This window comes from Chrysemys picta, chromosome 1 (assembly GCF_011386835.1).
Source record: "Chrysemys picta bellii isolate R12L10 chromosome 1, ASM1138683v2, whole genome shotgun sequence".
NCBI lineage: Eukaryota > Metazoa > Chordata > Testudines > Emydidae > Chrysemys > Chrysemys picta.
Window position 1 is genome coordinate 243,921,178 of NC_088791.1, and position 18,102 is coordinate 243,939,279.

The 18,102-nt window shown below is 44.0% G+C and overlaps 1 protein-coding gene across 1 annotated transcript in view; it reads right to left on the reverse strand.

Moving 5' to 3' along the window:
• Positions 1 to 244: 244 nt before the first annotated feature.
• Positions 245 to 18,102, reverse strand: part of CDC16 (cell division cycle 16) — a 68,184-nt gene continuing 50,326 nt past the window's right edge. Inside the window, exons 16-18 of the mRNA XM_005295917.5 lie at positions 14,417 to 14,552; positions 11,766 to 11,856; positions 245 to 1,615 (exon numbers count right to left, since the gene is read on the reverse strand). Of these exons, the coding sequence (XP_005295974.1) occupies positions 1,350 to 1,615; positions 11,766 to 11,856; positions 14,417 to 14,552 (493 nt within the window). The 3' untranslated portion in view covers positions 245 to 1,349. The remainder of the gene's footprint in view (positions 1,616 to 11,765; positions 11,857 to 14,416; positions 14,553 to 18,102) is intronic.

Below are 18,102 nucleotides of genomic sequence, written 5' to 3' on the forward strand. Positions count from 1 at the left end.
GACTGCTACACTATTTTTCTTCTTCTCTTCATGCGGATTTTCACTTCTATACATCATCAAACACAAAACTTTAGCCAAGGTTGCTGAACTTAATTAACAAAACACAGATAAGTTAAAATTAAAGGCTATCCTGAATTAAACTACTTAAACTTAACCCTCCCCTCTCCCCCCCACAAATATGCACAAATTTTAAGGCAAGTAAGGATGAGGAAGAAGAGAGGGGAGAAGTTTATACAAAACATGGTTAGTATCCATTTTAAGCAGGAGCACAGAACGGTCCTACTTAGTTTATTGGATGGAGAAATCATTTCTATTCATAAAACACAAGGTTGTTAATTATAAATAGCGATGCACAGAGAAGATTCAAAAATAAAATACCACAGACTTAGAGATTTTTAAAGTACTGTACACACACTATTTAGTTATTTTTTTACCTTGACAAAATAACCAAGTGAAATGTAAAGAGAATTTCTGCAACCTTATAATCAGCACATTCTGCCTTGCTTATAATCAAGCTAACTTTTGAAAATAGCAGCTCAGGATGTCACTGATTTCCAAAAACTGTATCAGATATATCTATTAAAATATTTATGATACTCTGAATATTTGTGCTATTCACATTTGTTGCCTGATCAGCTTTCCCAAAGCAGTTCTGCTTACATTTATCTTCCAGTAGTACAGTACAGATGACAAGATGAAACAATTATCAAAAATAGGACAAAACAGAACCCATAATATCCATTACCCATGCTTAAAAAGCTTTGATATCAATTTAATGTATAGCAAATTAGATTCAGCTGATAAAAAATTGCTTTCCACAAATGCATGTAGAGGCTGAACAAAATAATGGATATTGTTGAAATTAATTCCTGTCTTAAAAGAATAAAATATTATGTTAGCAACAAAACCCTAGTTATTTTTGGCCTATGACAGAGCGTTCTTCACAGATAGGTTGAAAACTTAGCCACAATCATACTACAGTAGCCCTTGGCTACTCAATTTGATAAATATTGTACATTATTTCATTTTCAGGACATATTTTTAAAGTTTCACAGTCTTAAGAGCAGTCACAGGGTACAGTAACCAGTTTTAAAAACATAATATATGAATTTCACCTTTTATTCCATTATGTAAGATTATTTTGTAGAAACAATAAAAGTGGAAATAGTCTGTTGGTAATGAATATTTTTTAACATTCTTAAGGCGACATTACTTCTCCGGTGTTAAGCGTAAAGAAGTAGTTGGGATTTGTATAAAAATAGCAAATTCCTGAATGCATGACACAGCAACAAAAAAGCTAAATCAAAATGTTTTACACTTTTACAAAATTAGATCTGTACCAGTGTTAGTCATGAACTATGGTCTGACATTGATGTTTCTAACATCATATCACTTTCATTCATTTCAATCTCAAAGGTTTCTTCTAATGGACGAGTAGTATCTGTAGTTTTCCTTTGATTTGATGTTTCTAGTGTCACAATACCACTTTCATCTAGCGTTTGTCTTTCTATATCAAATTCCCTGAAATCCCAGGGAGGTGAAATAATGTTCTTTAATGTCTTCATAGTGTGTACATCAAAGTCATAACATCTTAATTTGTCCTTAATTTCTGTTCCTAAAAAGAAACAACGTTATTAATTACTGTCCAAGTGAACATCCCCAAGATTTCACATCTCATAAAATACTTAGTTTACCAGCAAATAATCATGCCACTTATACATCCACAGACCACTGACAAGAAAGTCTATAAGTGTTATGCTTTGTGCACTAGAACCGGTAGTAGGCAATCTTTTTAACCATATATAGCTCAATTGTAGCCTTTAGTCAAATAACTGTATAGTACATCAGAATGCATCAACTGACTGCAATAAGCCCTAACATTTAGAGGAAATGCACTTCCAATTGCTTTTCACACTGCCAAACCAATTTGTTGGAGTGACAACACAGACATTACTTCCTAATTGGCTTCAGCCTCATTAACATGCTTCACCGTGTACTAACTCTATTATTCACCATGGAGAAATGAACAAGTCCATTGAAACAGAAAAATATGTGCAACTAGGAAGCTGTGTGTGAAAAATTGCTTCCATACTGCATAAACATCTCAAACTTTGGTAGCATGGGTGGCTTCATTACCTCATATGGGATCATCTTCCTATTTTTAAAGTATTGATTTTTGGGGGGGGGGGGAGGGAGGGAGAGAAGGTTTATGTATCCCTACTGCTTCTACAGGGGACAAGTGTGATATTCATTCACTACCACAAAGACGTATTAGCCAGAGATTCCCTACATAAACTTATCTGATGTATCATTTGTGAGCAACTCCTACGGATATTGCTCTTAAATACTGATCACCTCCCCAATCTTTAAATAAAAATTGCTTGTCACAGTTTAAAGAAACAGTCACTGTTTTGCTAATAAAAAGACATGCATTTTTCCTCTTTTTTTTTTAATTCTTTGCTCTTTGCTATCTTCACACAATTACACTTTAGTAATTTTCAACCAAGAACTCTCCTCTGTCTTGTACTTACAAAAAAACTTGACAGTGGCTAGAAAGCTGGTGTGCTTTGATCATCAGTTCAAATAGATTCCTGGTCAGTAGTGAGGAAAAAATTACCACCTAAAAGCTGCTTGGTGAAATGAGTCGGTAGCCTCAGTCCTGTTCTTAGTGGACAGGACATTAAAAAACCCCATTATTATTGACACTCCTACTGAAAAAGACTGAAGTGTCCAAGGATTAAATGAGCAGGGAAACTAAACTCTCTCTCTTCATCCTTTAGAAATGGTCCCTTCCCAGTAAGCAGCAAGCAGTCTGAACACATTTTCCAGTCTTCTCTCCTTATCCCCCTCTGTATCTCCAATCACGAAGACCTCAAGTTTAAAGCAGTCTCTATCTTCTCCATATTCCACCTTTAAACACATTTCTTCCAGGAATCAGAATCACAGAAATGTAGGAATTGAAGAAACCTATATTGTTCAGTCCTCTGTACAGAGGCAGGACAAAGTATTACCTAGAGCATCCCTGACAGATGTTTGTGCAATATCTGTCATTTTTAAGAATGGGCTAGACAATCTCCCGAGGTAATTTGTTCCAGTGCTTAACTACACTTACAGTTAGGAAGTAAACAGTGAGATGGCAAAGGGGTAAAAAGTGAGGTGGCAAAGTTTGCAAACGATACTAAACTGCTCAAGATAGTTAAGACCAAAGCAGACTGTGAAGGACTTCAAAAAGATCGCACAAAACTAAGTGATTGGGCAACAAAATGGCAAATGAAATTTAATGTGGATAAATGTAAAGTAATGCAATTAGGAAAAATAACCCCAACTATACATACAATATGATGGGGGCTAATTTAGCTACAACTAATCAGGAAAAAGACCTTGGAGTCATTGTGGATAGTTCTTTGAAGACGTCCATGCAGTGTGCAGCGGCAGCCAAAAAAGCAAACAGGATGTTAGGAATCATTAAAAAAGGGATAGAGAATAAGACGGAGAATATCTTATTGCCCTTATATAAATCCATGGTACGCCCACATCTTGAATACTGCGTACAGATGTGGTGGTCTCATCTCAAAAAAGATATACTGGCATTAGAAAAGGTTCAGAGAAGGGCAACTAAAATGATTAGGGGTTTGGAATGGGTCCCATATGAGGAGAGATTAAAGAGGCTAGGACTTTTCAGCTTGGAAAAGAGGAGACTAAGGGGGGATATTATAGAGATTTATAAAATCATGAGTGGTGTGGAGAAAGTGAATAAGGAAAAGTTATTTACTTGTTCCCATAATATAAGAACTAGGGGCCACCAAATTAAATTAATGGGCAGCAGGTTTAAAACAAATACAAGGAAGTTCTTCACACAGCACACAGTCAACCTGTGGAACTCCTTGCCTGAGGAGGTTGTGAAGGCTAGGACTATAAGAGGGTTTAAAAGAGAACTAGATAAATTCATGGAGGTTAAGTCTATTAATGGCTATTAGCCAGGAGGGGTAAGGAATGGTATCCCTAGCCTCTGTCAGAGGGTGGAGATGGATGGCAGGAGAGAGATCACTTGATCCTTACCTGTTAGGTTCACTCCCTCTGGGGCACCTGGCATTGGCCACTGTCGGTAGACTGGATACTGGGCTGAATGGTCCTTTGGTCTGACCCAGTATGGCCATTCTTATGTTCTTAAGTTTTTCCTAAGGTCTAACCTAAATCTCTCATGTTGCAATTTAAGCCCATTACTTCTTGTCCTGTCCTCAGTGGAAAAGGAGAACAATTTATCACCCTCCTCATTATAACAACCTTTTATGTACTTGAAGGCTTATGTCCTCTCTCAGTCCTCTCTTCTCCAGACTAAAGAAACCCAAATTTTTCAATCTTTCCTTGTAGGTCATGTTTTCTAGACTGTTAATCATTTTTGTTGCTCTCCTCTGGACTTTCTCCAATTTGTTCACATCTTTCCCAAGTGTGGCACCCGGAACTGGACACAGTATTCGAGCGGGGGCCTTATCAGTGCTGAGCAGACAGGAAGAATTACTGCTTGTGACTTGCTTACAATACTCCTGCTAAAACATCCCAGTATGATGTTTGCTTTTTTTGCAACAGTATTACATTGTCACCTCATATTTAGTTTGTGAGCCACTATAACCACTAGACACTTTTCTGCAGTACTCCTTCCCAGGCAGTCAGATCCCACTGTGTATGTGTGCAACTGATTATTCCTTCCTAAGTATAGTTCTTCGCATGTGTCTCTATTGAATTTCATCCTATTTATTTCAGACCATTACTCCAGTTTGTCAAGATCATTTTGAATTCTAATCCTCTCCTCCAAAGTGCCTGCAACTATTCCCAGCTTGATATCATCTACAAACATAAGTGTACTCTCTATGCCATTATTCAAATCATTTCTAAAGATCCTGAGTTTAACTGGACCCATGACAGATCCCTGCGGAACTCCACTCGATATTCCCTTCCAACTTGATTGTGAGCCACTGATAACTACTCTGATTACATTTTTCAATCATTTGTGCCCCCAATTTATAGTAGGTTCATCTAGGCTATATTTCTCTAGTTTATTTTTTGAGGTCACAAGAGACTGTATAAAAAGCCTTACTAAAGTTGAGATACATCACATCTACTGCTTTCCCCATCCACAAGGCTTGTTACCCTCTCAGAGAAGAATATTGGGTTGGTTTGACATGATTTGTTTTTGACAAACTCTTGTTGACTGTTACTTATCACCTTATTATCTTCTAGTTTCTTACAAACGGACTTGATTATTTGCTGCATTATCTTTCAGAGTATCAAAGTTAAGCTGACTGGTCTATAAATTCCCTAGCTTGTCCTTATTCCCCTTTTTATAGATAGGTACAATATTTGCCCCTTTTCCAATCCTCAGATATATCTCCTGTTCTCCACAAGTTCTCAAAGATAATCGTTAATGGCTCAGAGATCTCTTCAGCCAGTTCCTTAAGTATTCTAGGATGGATTTAGTCAGGCCCTGACAACTTAAGACATCTAACTTGTCTAAGTAATTCTTAACTTATTCTTTTCCTATTTTAGTATCAGATCCTACCTCATTTACACTGATGTTCACTATGTTAATCATCCAATCACTAACTTTTTTGGTGAAAACTGAAACAAAAATGGTATTTAACATTTCGGCCATTGTTGAGTTTTCTGTTATTGTCTTTCCCTCCTGATTAAGTAATGGGCCTACCCTGTCCTTGATCTTCCTCTTGCTTCTGAAGTACCGTAAAATGTTTTTTTTTACCCATTATGTCCCTACCTAGTTTAATCTCATTTGTGCCCTGGCCTTTCGAATATTGTCCCTACATGCTTATGTGTGTGTGTGTGTGGGGGGGTGAGTTGTATTCTTCCTTTGTAATTTGACCTGGTTTCCACTTTTTGTATGACACTGAGTTCCAGGCCATTGAAGATAAAACGGTTACTCACATTCTCGTAATGGTTGTCCTTTGAGATATGGTGTTCATGTCCATTTCAATCATGTGTGTGCACACACGTGCACAGTAGCCGGAAGATTTTCCCATAGCAGCCTATTTCGAGTAAGCCTGGGCACCCCCTGGCATTGCGCCTTCCTGGTGCTCAATACAGAGCCCTGCTGACCCGCCACCCTCTCAGTTCCTTCTTGCCAGCTACTCCAACAAAGGAGTAGGAGGGTAGGTATTGGAATGGACATGAACAACACATCTCGAAGAACAACATTTATGAGGTGAATAACCGTTTTTTCTTCGAGTGCTTGTTCATGTCCATTCCAATCAGGTGACTCACAAGCCCAAGTTCAGGAGGTGGAGTCGGAGTTGTCCACTTATTGGAGCACTGCTCTTCCAAAGGCCGCATTGTCTCTGGCCTGCTGGGTGATCACATAGTGTGTGGTGAAAGTGTGAATGGAGGACAATGTCGCTGCGCTCCAGATTTCCTGGGTGAGACCCTGCACCTGGAATGCCGTTGAAGAGGCCTGGGCCCTGGTAGAGTGCTCAATCATTGAAGGAGAGGCTCCTTTGCCAGGCTGTAGCACTCACGGCTGTAGGACGTGATACATGACTTGTGGCTTAGGATAGAATACTGGGAGGAAGATGTCCTGGTTAATGTGAAACTGGGAGACAGCCTTTGGGAAGAAGGCCGGGTGAAGCCTGAGCTGAACCTTGTCCTTACAGAACACTGTGTAAGGGGGCTCTAATGTCAGTGCCTTGAGCTCAGACAACCTCCTGGCTGAAGGTTATCGCTACCAGAAACGCTACCTTGTATGAGACAGAGCAGGGAGCACGTCGCCAAAGATTCAAAGGGTGATCCCATGAGTCTGGAAAGGACCAAATTGAGGTCCCAAGCTTGGATAGGCTGTCGGACATGCGGGTACCTTTAAGGAAGCAGCTGACCCTAGGGTTAGCAAAGACCAAGCGGCCCTCTGCGCCTGGGTGGAAGGCAGAGATGTCGGCCACGTGAACCCTTATTGACGACATGGACAGCCCCTGCTGTTTGAGATGGAGAAGATATTCTAATATAAATAGCACAGAGGTGAGCGTTGGGAATGAACAGTGCTGCGCCGACCAGATTGAAAATCTCTTCCACTTGGCAAGGTAAGTGGCTCTCGTGGAATGTTTCCTACTGCCAAGGAGGACTTGTCTAACCGGATCCGAGCAAGAAAACTCCATCAGGTTCAGCCATGGAGCTTCCACACCGTGAGGTGCAGCGACTCGAGGTTTGGGTGTTGGAGACGGCCATGATCCTGAGTTAGTAAGTCTGGGAAGAGTGGCAAGGTGACTGGAGGTTCCACGGACATTTCCAGGAGTGATGTGTACCAGTGCTGGTGGGGCCAGGCTGGAGCTATCAATATCACCAAAGCTTGTTCCCTCCGTATCTTGAAGAGCACCTTGTGAACAAGAGGGATAAGTGGAAATGCATATAGGAGATGGCCTCCCCAAGGGAGGAGGAATACGTCCGCGATGGAGCCCGGGTTGTGATTCAGGAAGGAGCAAAACTGCTGGCACTTCCCGTTGTGTCGTGTGGCAAACAAGTCTATCTGGGGAAAGTCCCACTGATGGAAGATTGAAATTGCCACATCCGGGCGAAGGGACCACTCGTGGCCGTGGAACAACCTGATGAGATATTCCACCAACTCGTTCTGTACTCCGGGGATGTATGATGCTTGCAGATGTACTGAGTGCTCTACACAGAAGTCCCACAACATGGGGGCTTCCTGGCACAGAAAGGATCATTCACCCCCGTTTGTTGATATAGAACATCGCCATGGTGTTGTCTGTCATAACTGATACACATCTCCCTCTCAAGTGGTCTCGGAAAGTCTGGCATGCAAGGCGTACCTCTCTCAGCTCTCCGACACTGATGTGGAAACTGAGTTCCGCCTGAGACCAGAGGCCTTGTGTTCTGAGTTCTCCCAAATGCACTCCCCAGCCCAGAGCTGATGCATCCATCACTAGCGAGAGGGGCTACTGAGGGCTGGCGAAGGGGAGCCCTGCACATAGTATCAGTGCGTCGAGACACCACAGGAGGGAGCAGAGTACCATGTGAGGCAGGGTTATGATCCTGTCCAAGCTGTTCCGGACTGGCCGATACACTAACGCTAGCCACGACTGAAGAGGTTGAAGTCTGAGTCTGGCATGCTGTACTACGTAGGTAGAAGCTGCCATGTGTGCCAGGAGTTTCAGGCAATTACTTGCTGTGGTGGTGGGGAACTGCCTGAGACCTCGTATGATGTCGCCGAGGGACTGAAACCTTGCTTCCGGGAGGCATGCCCTGGATTGTGTTGAGTCCAGTACTGCCCCTATAAATTCTACCCTATGAACTAGGGACAGCGTTGATTTTCTCTCATTCAGAAGAAGACCCAGTTTTTCGAAAATCGCCAGTCGTCAAGGTACGGGAACACTTGTACCTGCCGTCTGTGCAGGAACACAGCCACGACTGCCATGCACTTGGTAAAAACATGAGGCGCCACTGACAGGCCAAACGGGAGGACTGTGAACTGGTAGTAGGTGTTGTTTACCACAAAACTGAGGTATTTTCTGTGGGACAGAGTTATTGCTATGTGAAAGTATGCGTCCTTGAAGTCGAGGGCAACATACCAGTCTCCTGGATCCAATGAAGGGATGATGGAGGCCAAGAGACCATGCAGAACTTGAGCTTCTTCACAAATTTGTTGAGTTCTCACAGGTCTAGTATGGGTCCGAGGCCGCCATTGGCTTTTGGTATTAGTAAATACCGAGGAAAAAAAGCCCTGCCCTTTTGCTCCTGAGGAACCTCTTCCACTGCTCCTAGCAAAAGGAGTGACTGCACCTCCTGTATAAGGAGTAGCTTGTGAGAGGGGTCCCTGAAGAGGGATGGGGAAGGGAGGTGGAAGGGCAGGAGGGCACAGAGTTGGATGGAGTATCACCTCTCTACTGTGCGGAACACCCAGCGGTCCGAAGTGATATGGGACCATGCACAGTAGAAAGGGGAAAGTCGAGAGGAAAAGGTAAGGTGGGGTAGATCCAGTTTTTTTTCTGGTGCGCCATCCTCGACCGCACCTTCAAAAGGCCGGTTTGGGGCCAGAAGGTGGTTTGGGTTGGCCAGAGCCTTGGCCTGAAGACAAGTGCAGCCTCTTTCTGCCGTTCCTATTCCTCCTCCAGGAGCCGTCCTGATGGTTCTGTTGGTAGAACCGCAGAGGAGGTTGAGGCCTGAAAGACTTCCGCTGTGTGGCGGGAGTGTGCAGGCCCAAGGATTTGAGGGTGGCTCTAGAGTCTTTTAGGCTATATAGGCTTTTATCAGTCTTCTCCGAAAACAGAGTTACACCCTCAAAGGGGAGGTCCTGTATGGTCTGCTGGACCTCGTACGGGAAACCAGAGACCTGGAGCCAGGAACCCCTTCTCATGGCCACCCCTGTAGCCATGACTCTCAGATTAGCTTGCCCTCCTCAACCAAGGCTAAAAACTCCGCATGGGAGTGTAGGGGGAGCAGCTCCGCAAATTTTGCCATTGAAGTAGAGGTATTAAAAGAGTACAGACTGACAACGGCCTGTTGATTGGAAATACGGAGCTGCAATCCACCCATGGAATAGACCTTTCCCCCGAAAAGGTCGCATTTTTTTAGCCTCCCTGTTTTTCGGGGAGGGGCCTTGAAAACAGTGTGCTGGTTAGCAGTGTCCACAAAAAGGGAATCAGGTTGCGGATGGGAATAAAGATGTTCATAACCATTAGAGGGCACAAAATATCACAGTTCATTGCGCTTGGCAGTGGGTGGCAATGAGGCTGGGGTCAGCCACAGGGTTTTGTTGGTGTCTGGGATAGTTTTTATGAGCGGTGGGGCAATACCGGAAGGTCTAGAGGGTACGAGGCTATCCACCATGGGATTGGAGTCCTCTACTATCTCCTCTGCCTTGATGCCCAGACCCTGGGCAACCTGGCGCAGCAACTACTGCAACACCCAATTGTTCTCGAGCGCTGGGGCTACAGCGGTATCAGCCAGTGCCTCATCCGGCGATGGTGAGCAGGAAGCCCCAAATAATGGCAGTGTTGGGAGCTCGGGGACCAAGTGGGTTCCCTCTTTGGAGGTGTTGATGCCAGAGGGTGCCATGGAGAAGGAGCGCACCAGGACATCATCGCCAGCTTCCCTCTTCATTTGCACCTGGGGTTGCGGTGGTGCAGATGGGGCTGGAGCCACCTGTGTGCTAGTGGACGAGAAAAGCACCTTGAGACGCAGCAAGTCTTACGCTGCCTCGAAATTCTCCAGTGTTGAGGGAAGTTGCTTGGCAGTTGCTGGCCAGTAGGATCTAGCGATCGCAGTGGTCCTGGACTCAACTACCTCGCCTGGGCAGGAGTTGACGCGGTCCTGCCCGGGGACCTGGTGCTGTGGCCCAACTGGGGTCTCACAGCCATTGGCTCCTTAGACTTAGCCGGGGGGAAACGCCCCTCTCTGCTGCTTCTGAGGCACTAGCGACTGAGACCGGTGGCTGGTTGATTAGCCATGGGAGGAGCCATGCCGGTGCTGAGCGTCTTGGGAGGAGTCCTTTTTCGGCACTGGATTCCAGGATGACAGTGCCAGGGCACTCCGCGCCAACGAGGACGTGCTGGGTGCAGGGTCCCCCAACCCAAGGTCTGAGTGGGGGCAAAGAGCTGATTCCATTAGGAGAAACTTATGTCGCCGTTCCCTTTCTTTAATAGTTCTGGGACGGAACTCGCAGCAGATCCTACACCTGTCCTTTTGGTGACCTTCCCCATGGCACCTTAGACAAGTGTGTGTGTGGGGGGGTCACTCTTTGGCATGCGCTTAGCGCAGACCTCACAGGTTTTGAAACCCAGGTACCGCAGCATACCCCAGTTCCGGGGGGTCAGAAAAGGTGCAGGGGCAAACCCCCAACTAACTAACTACTATACAACTAACTAGAGAGAACTCTACACAAAAAATTGAGATAAAGGCACTTGCTGGGCAAGGGCTATGGGATGTTCCAGCTAACCGTCACTAGTGGTAAGAAGGAACTGAGGGGATGGCAGGTCGGCAGGGCTCTATATCGAGCGCCATGAAGGCACGACTCCAGGGGGCACCCATGCCGACCCTATGGAGGCTGCTATGGGAAAAATCTTCCGGCTACCGTGCACGTGCACACACCTGATTGGAATGGACATGTACAAGCACTCGAAGAAGAACCTCTGGTTAAGCCAAGGTGGTCCCTTATCATACTTCCTATCTTTTCTATGCATTAGGATAGTTTGCTCTTGTGCCCTTAATAATGTGTCTTTAAAAAGCTGCCAAGTCTCCTGAACTCTTTTTTACATTAGACTTCCTTCCTTCCTACTTTGTCCATACTTGTCTCTTTACCTGAATCATCCTGTGTTTTGTCTTTGACTTCAAGCATTTTGTATGGTGACATGTATATTGGGGGTGCTATGAATGATTATTAAAAATAGATGCTAAAATAAACTGCCCTAGAAGCCATTATTTATGGTATCAATAACTAGTTTCTCCAGACAGTGCCAAGATTCAACCAGTTAATATTGGAGTATACATCTCCTCCATGATGGAATAGTTTTTAATGTCCTCCATGTGAAGAAAAATCTTGTCCCAGATTTATATTTTTTCCTTTCTGATCTTAACATAAGACTCTTCCCACTGAATTTAATTAACTCTCTCTAGATTCAGTAGCTAACAATTTTTTTTTCTGATGGGTTTCTATTGTACATGTAACATTAGAAGATCTTTTATGTGATACACATTAAAAAGTTTTGTTTCCCATTCATAATTTTACTACATATAGCGACAAATGATATACTTACCAATGTAAGCTTCAGAATCACCAATATACATTTCTATGCAATGTCCAAGCATGGTGACTGAAAATGTGTCATCCCTCCTAAGACCAAGGGCCTGTAAAAAAACAGAGTACAGAATATTCAATAGGAGAAACAGATATTTGCAACATCATTGCATCATAATAATGTCATACAGTTTTTTCTCTTCATTTTTATGTTTACTTTAGTTGCTGCTGCAGATTGTTATGATAGAAGAACACAGTCTTCACTATAAAATGAGGCTACCCTTCCAACAAACGAATAAAAAATACTGCTACTTCTTTAAATGACAAAAAGTTAAGATTGCAGAGCCATTGGCCATTATCTTTCAAAACTCATGATTGGGGGAGGTCCTGGACGATTGGAAAAAGGCAAATATAGTGCACAACTTTGAAAAAGGGAAGAAGGAGAATCCGGGGAACTACAGACTGGTCAGCCTCCCCTCAGTCCCCAGAAAAATCATGGAGCAGGTCCTCAAGGAATTCACTTTGAAGCATTTGGAGGAGAGGAAGGTGATCAGAAACAGCCAACATGGATTCATCAAGGCCAAGTCATGCCTGACCAACCTGATTGCCTTCTATGATGAGATAACTGGCTCTGTGGATAAGCGGTGGATGTGATATACCTTGACTTTAGCAAAGCTTTTGATACAGTCTCCCACAGCAGTCTTGCCAGCGAGTTAAAAAAGTATGGATTGGATGAATGGACTATAAGGTGGATAGATAGCTGGCTAGATTGTCAGGCTCAAGGGGTAGTGATCAACAGCTCGATGTCTAGGTGGCAGCAGGTATCAACCGGAGTGCCCCAGGGGTTGGTCCTGGGGCTGGTTTTGTTCAACATCTGGATGATGGGATGGATTGCACCCTCAGCAAGGTCGTGGATGACACTAAGCTTGGGGGAGAGGTAGATATGCTGGAGGGTAGGGATAGGGTCCAGAGTGACCTAGACAAATTGGGCTAAAAGAAATCTGATGAGGTTCAACAAGGACAAGTGCAGAGTCCTGCACTTAGGACAGAAGAATCCTATGCACTGCTACAGGCCGGGGACCGACTGGCTAAGTGGCAGTTCTGCAGAAATGGACCTGGGGATTACATGGACAAGAAACTGGATATGAGTCAACAGTGTGCCCTTGTTGCCAAGAAGGCTAACAGCATATTGGGCTGCATTAGTAGGAGCACTGGCAGCAGATCAAGGGAAGTGATTATTCCCCTCTATTCAGCACTGGTGAGGCCACATCTGGAGTCCAGTTTTGGGCCCCCCCACTACAGAAAGGACATGGACAAATTGGAGAGAGTCCAGCGGAGGACAACGAAAATGATTAAGGGGCTGGGACACATGACTTATGAGGAGAGGCTGAGGGAACTGGGTTTATTTAATCTGCAGAAAAGAAGAGTGAGGGGGGGATTTGATAGCAGCCTTCAACTACCTGAAGGGGAATTCCAAAGAAGATGGAGCTAGGCTGTTCTCAGTGGTGGCAGATGACAGAACAAGGAGTAATAGTCTCAAGTTGCAGTGGGGGAGGTCTAGGTTGGATATTACGAAAAACTATTTCACCAGGAGGGTGGTGAAGCCCTGGAATGGGTTAGCTAGAGAGCTGGTAAATCTCCATCCTTAGAGGTTTTTAAGGCTCGCCTTAAAAAAGCCCTGGCTATGATGATTTAGTTGGGGTTGGTCCTGCTTTGAGCAGGGGGTTGGACTGGATGACCTCCTGAAGACTCTTCCAACTCTAATCTTCTATGATTAACAAAACCAAAACTAGGTACACTAAACCCACCTTTGTTCCAGTACTAAAATTTGTCCACCAAACAGCAGTGCAACCTTTCCTCCTCCATGAAGGAAGATGAATTAATAAAAAATAATACTTACAGCTTCTACACTAAGAATCTTTGAGCAAGTTTATTGTTTATGTTTGTACAGCTAAATTGGAATATATAGACTCAAACTAAAAATTATATTAATATGAGTTGAAGTTGAGTTTCATTTAGGGGTAAAAAGCATTGCAGGAATGTTATCCCCAAACCAAGCATTACAAAAACTCAGAAAATTCAGTGTTAAGGTTATACTTAGAAGAAATCCAATCATGTTAAGGTGTGGAACCCTTACACCCAAAGAACCTTCATTCTGCCCTGCAGTGATATTATATTATAATCATATAATTATGTTTACGGTACTTTAGTGTTTGTGGTCACAGACTAGATTAGACTGATTTTTAAATACACTAGTTTTTCGTATTTTTTTCCCTTCTCAGTGTCACTACAAGGAAGAGGTAGCTAATTTAGAACCTAATTTATTGAAATATAAATTGTACCATATTTCAATGAATTCTAACTATCTGGTAAATCTGAAGAGTCAATGTCGTTCACTTATTAGGATAATCTGGGACACAGAAAGGACTGACACATACTACGTTTCTTAAGGGATCCTTTTAAAATTATTTTAATTTAATTAACAGGTTTTACTTGTAAATGCTCAGAACGTTTATTCAATATTCAAAAGAGTAAGTGCTGTAAGTTTGGGAAGGATACATTGTACTTTTCACACATAAAGCAATGAATTTATTTTAAGTACACAAATAAAATATAACCCTACTTATGCAGCTGTGACCAGCACCTCTCTCATTCATACCATATACATACCGTATGAAAATAGTCAATTGCACTTTCAAAATTGCCCATTAGACTGTGTATGTATCCAATGGCAGAGTATGTGGAAGCATTCTGAGGAATCAATACTAGGGCCTGACGATGGTATTCTAATGCTTCTTCATATTTCCTGTTAAGTTTAAATATAGAGTGCATATTAGTAAGTTCTACAATGCAAGTACTGTCATTGTACTATGTTTGTACTGTGACTAGCACATGAGACCTACCCTTACTAAGGGCTTTAGGTGACTCCGCAATATAAATGTTAAATAATAAGTTATTGCAAGATGAAAGAATGGACTAAACCTTCATGACATAATCACAATCTTATTACACAGTAATTCAGAAAGAGAAGGTTACTTACCTTATGCAGTAACTGAGGTTTTCGAGATGGGTGTCCCTGTGGGTGCTCCACTTTAAGTGTCTTGGCGCCCTGCGCTTGTAATCGGAGATTTGTAGTAGCAGTGCCCGGTTGGCTGCACACGTGCCGCAGCTGTCTTGCGCCGCTCCGAGCGGTTACCTAGCAGTGCACAGCCAACCGTCTCCCAGTTCCTTCTCTACCCCAGAGGATCGGCATGAAACACCGAAGTAGAGGGGAGGAAGGGGGGTAGTGGAGAACCCACAGGGACAACCATCTCGAAGAACCTCAGTTACTGCACAAGGTGAATAACCTCATCATCTTCTTTTTCTTTGAGGAGTGCCCCTGTGGGTGCTCCACTTTAGGTGACTGTTGAGCAATGCCCCTCAGTGGAGTGGAGGGGCTTTGGAGTTGGTTCATTGAGGTGGATAACACTGAGTCCAAACTGAGCATCTGCTCCTGACTGTTGTTCTAGAGCAGGGGTCTCCAAACTTTATGAGACGAGGACCATATTAGATTTTTGAAGGGGCTTTGCGGGCCAAAGCAACTATGAAAGAAATTAAATATATGCAAATACATGCAAAATAGTTAAAAAAACAACACTATTCTACTGTGTCAGTGTTGCATTAAATTCTAAATCAGGTATAAAAGTTAATTGATGCAGGTACTGTGAAATCACACAATATTTGTCAATACATTAAAATCATTTCACATTTGTTTTTATTTTATTTCTAAAAACTCACACATTTGTATCATACAAATACTGTTAGGTTCTATTAGTGATGTAGTTAAAATTTAACCATTATGAAATTGTTAATTTCCATCTTCTTTACTCCATTTATCTGAGATGTAATTAAGCATCTGGCTTGTATTTTTACTCCTAAGGCAGGGGTCCGTGCCTGCTCAGCTGCAGCAATGACTCTCCCCTAAGTTGGCTCCCCTTTTGGGGGGGGAGAGGGGGGGCACACTGGCTCCCAGAGGCACTCACCTCTCTACACAGCTCAGCTGAGCTACCCCGCCCCCACCGACCCGAGCTGCTGCCGGCAGCCCCTCCCCCTGCCTGCTCAGCTGCCTGCTCAGCTGCCTGCAGCCTGCCTATTTGCTTCTCCCTGTACCTGCTTTGCTGAATCAATGACTCTCCCCTAAGTTGGCTCCCCTTTTGGGGGCGGCCACTGGCTCCCAGAGGCACTCACCCCTCTGCACAGCTCAGCTGTGCTGCTGCCCCGTGTGAGCTGCTGCCAGCGGCCCCTCCCCCTGCCTGCTCGGCTGCCTACTCAGCTGTTCACTTCTCCCCTGTTGGTTGGAGGGCCGGACAAATGGAAGCCCCGGGCTGCATCCGGCCCGCGGGCTGTAGTTTGGAGACCCCTGTTCTAGAGCATAGTGTTTAGTGAAAGTATGGGCAGATGCCCAGGTAGCTGCTTTGCAAATGTCAGTAATAGGTACTGTGACACTGCATCCCATATTCTTCATAGATATATTATTATGGTATGATTACGGCATAACTATGATGTATTTTAATACAAGATAGGTCATGTGAGATCATTGTAAAGGTTATGATTTACTGAATATGATTATCCTATTTGTATGCATGTATCATTTTGGTATCTGAAGTTAGGAATATTGTCTATATATCTATTACAAATGTAGAGGGTGAATTTCATGAGCTTACGCTGTACCAATCTCTGTGCGGCGCAAGGTGGTATAATTTTGGGTTTACCTGCCAGGGGAGTGTGTGCTCTTGAGCAGCTGGACAGTTCCTTAGTGGTAGCCTCCCCATGCAGAGCTGATCACAGCAGCCAGTAAGTTCTGCAGCTGGGTGTGTCCCTACCTGTGTGTATGCTGGTGAGAGAGCAAGCTTGGAGAGCTTGGCAACTTATCACAGCACCACAGTGTGAGAGGGAGCCCAGGGTGGTGGGTCAGGGGGGCTCAGTGGTACCACAGTTCCAGGTGGCACCCCGGGGGGGAACCCATCACAGGTACATTATTGAGAAAGGCCATAGATGTTGATAGTGCTCTGATGGGGTGTGTGCGAACTCCCAGTGGAGGTTACAGGTTACTGTTTTGATAGCACAAATGGCTACATCTAGATATCCATTTGGATAGTCTTTGTTTTGAGATGGTTTGGCCCTTTGAGCGGTCTGTTATGGAAACTGATAGTTCAGATGATTTTCTGAAAGTTTTTGTGCTTTTTATGTAGAAAGCTAGTGCGCTGCAGATGTCTAGCGTGTGAAGTGAGGCCTTCCTGCTGTTGGTATGCAGCTTCGGAAAAAAGATATGAAGGTAAGTATATGGGATGATTTAAATGAAAAGGGGAGGCAACCCTGGGTATGAACTTGGGGTGCGGTCGTAGGATTACTTTATCCTTAAATAATGTAGTATAAGGTGAGTGTGCCATTAGGGCACCTAATTCTCCCATCCGTCTTGCTGACATGATGGCAATGAGGAAAGCAACCTTAATTGATAAGTAACAGCAAGAAAGTTGTGAGGCGTTCAAACAGTTTTCCCATGAGACCGCGTAGAACAAGGTTGAGGTCCCATATGGGAATAGGGTTTCTTAGTGTGGGTTAAGTGTTTTCTATTTCTTTAAGGAAGCGTTTAGTCATCGGGTGAGCAAAGATAGTGACTCCGTCCACCTTGTCGTGGATGGAGGTGCTGGCAGCCAGATGTACCCTGGGCTATCCACCAGCCTGTGGATAGCCCAGATTTTTTAAGGCCCAGTATATAATCAAGGATTCTAAGTAGTGGGTCCAACTGTGGAAAGCTCTGTTTGTCCTGGCACCAAGTGCAGACTCATTTCCACTTATGTATATACACCTCTACCCCGATATAACGCAACCCGATATAACTCGAATTCGGATATAACGCGGTAAAGCAGTGTTCCGGGAGGGCGGGGCTGCGCACTCCGGTGGATCAAAGCAAGTTGGATATAATGCGGTTTACCTATAACACGGTAAGATTTTTTGGCTCCCAAAGACAGCGTTATATCGAGATAGAGGTGTATATCTTTCTTGTGCTTAGTCTGCGACTGTTAAGTAGTATATCTTTCACTTCTTCAGAACAGTCCTTCTTTACCCCCATCGGCCATGGAGTAACCAGGCCTTGAGGTGGAGTACTGCGAGGTTGGGGTGACGGACACGCCCCGTGTCCTGTGACAGAAAGTGAGGCACTAAGGGAAGGGTTTGAGGCAGTGGTGAGCTGGAGCCGGTTCGCACCGGTTTGCAAGAACCGGTTGCTAAATTTAGAAGCCCTTTTAGAACTGGTTGTTCGGAGCGGACAACTGGTTCTAAAAAAGTTGCCCCGCCCCCAGCCCCAGCTCACTTCT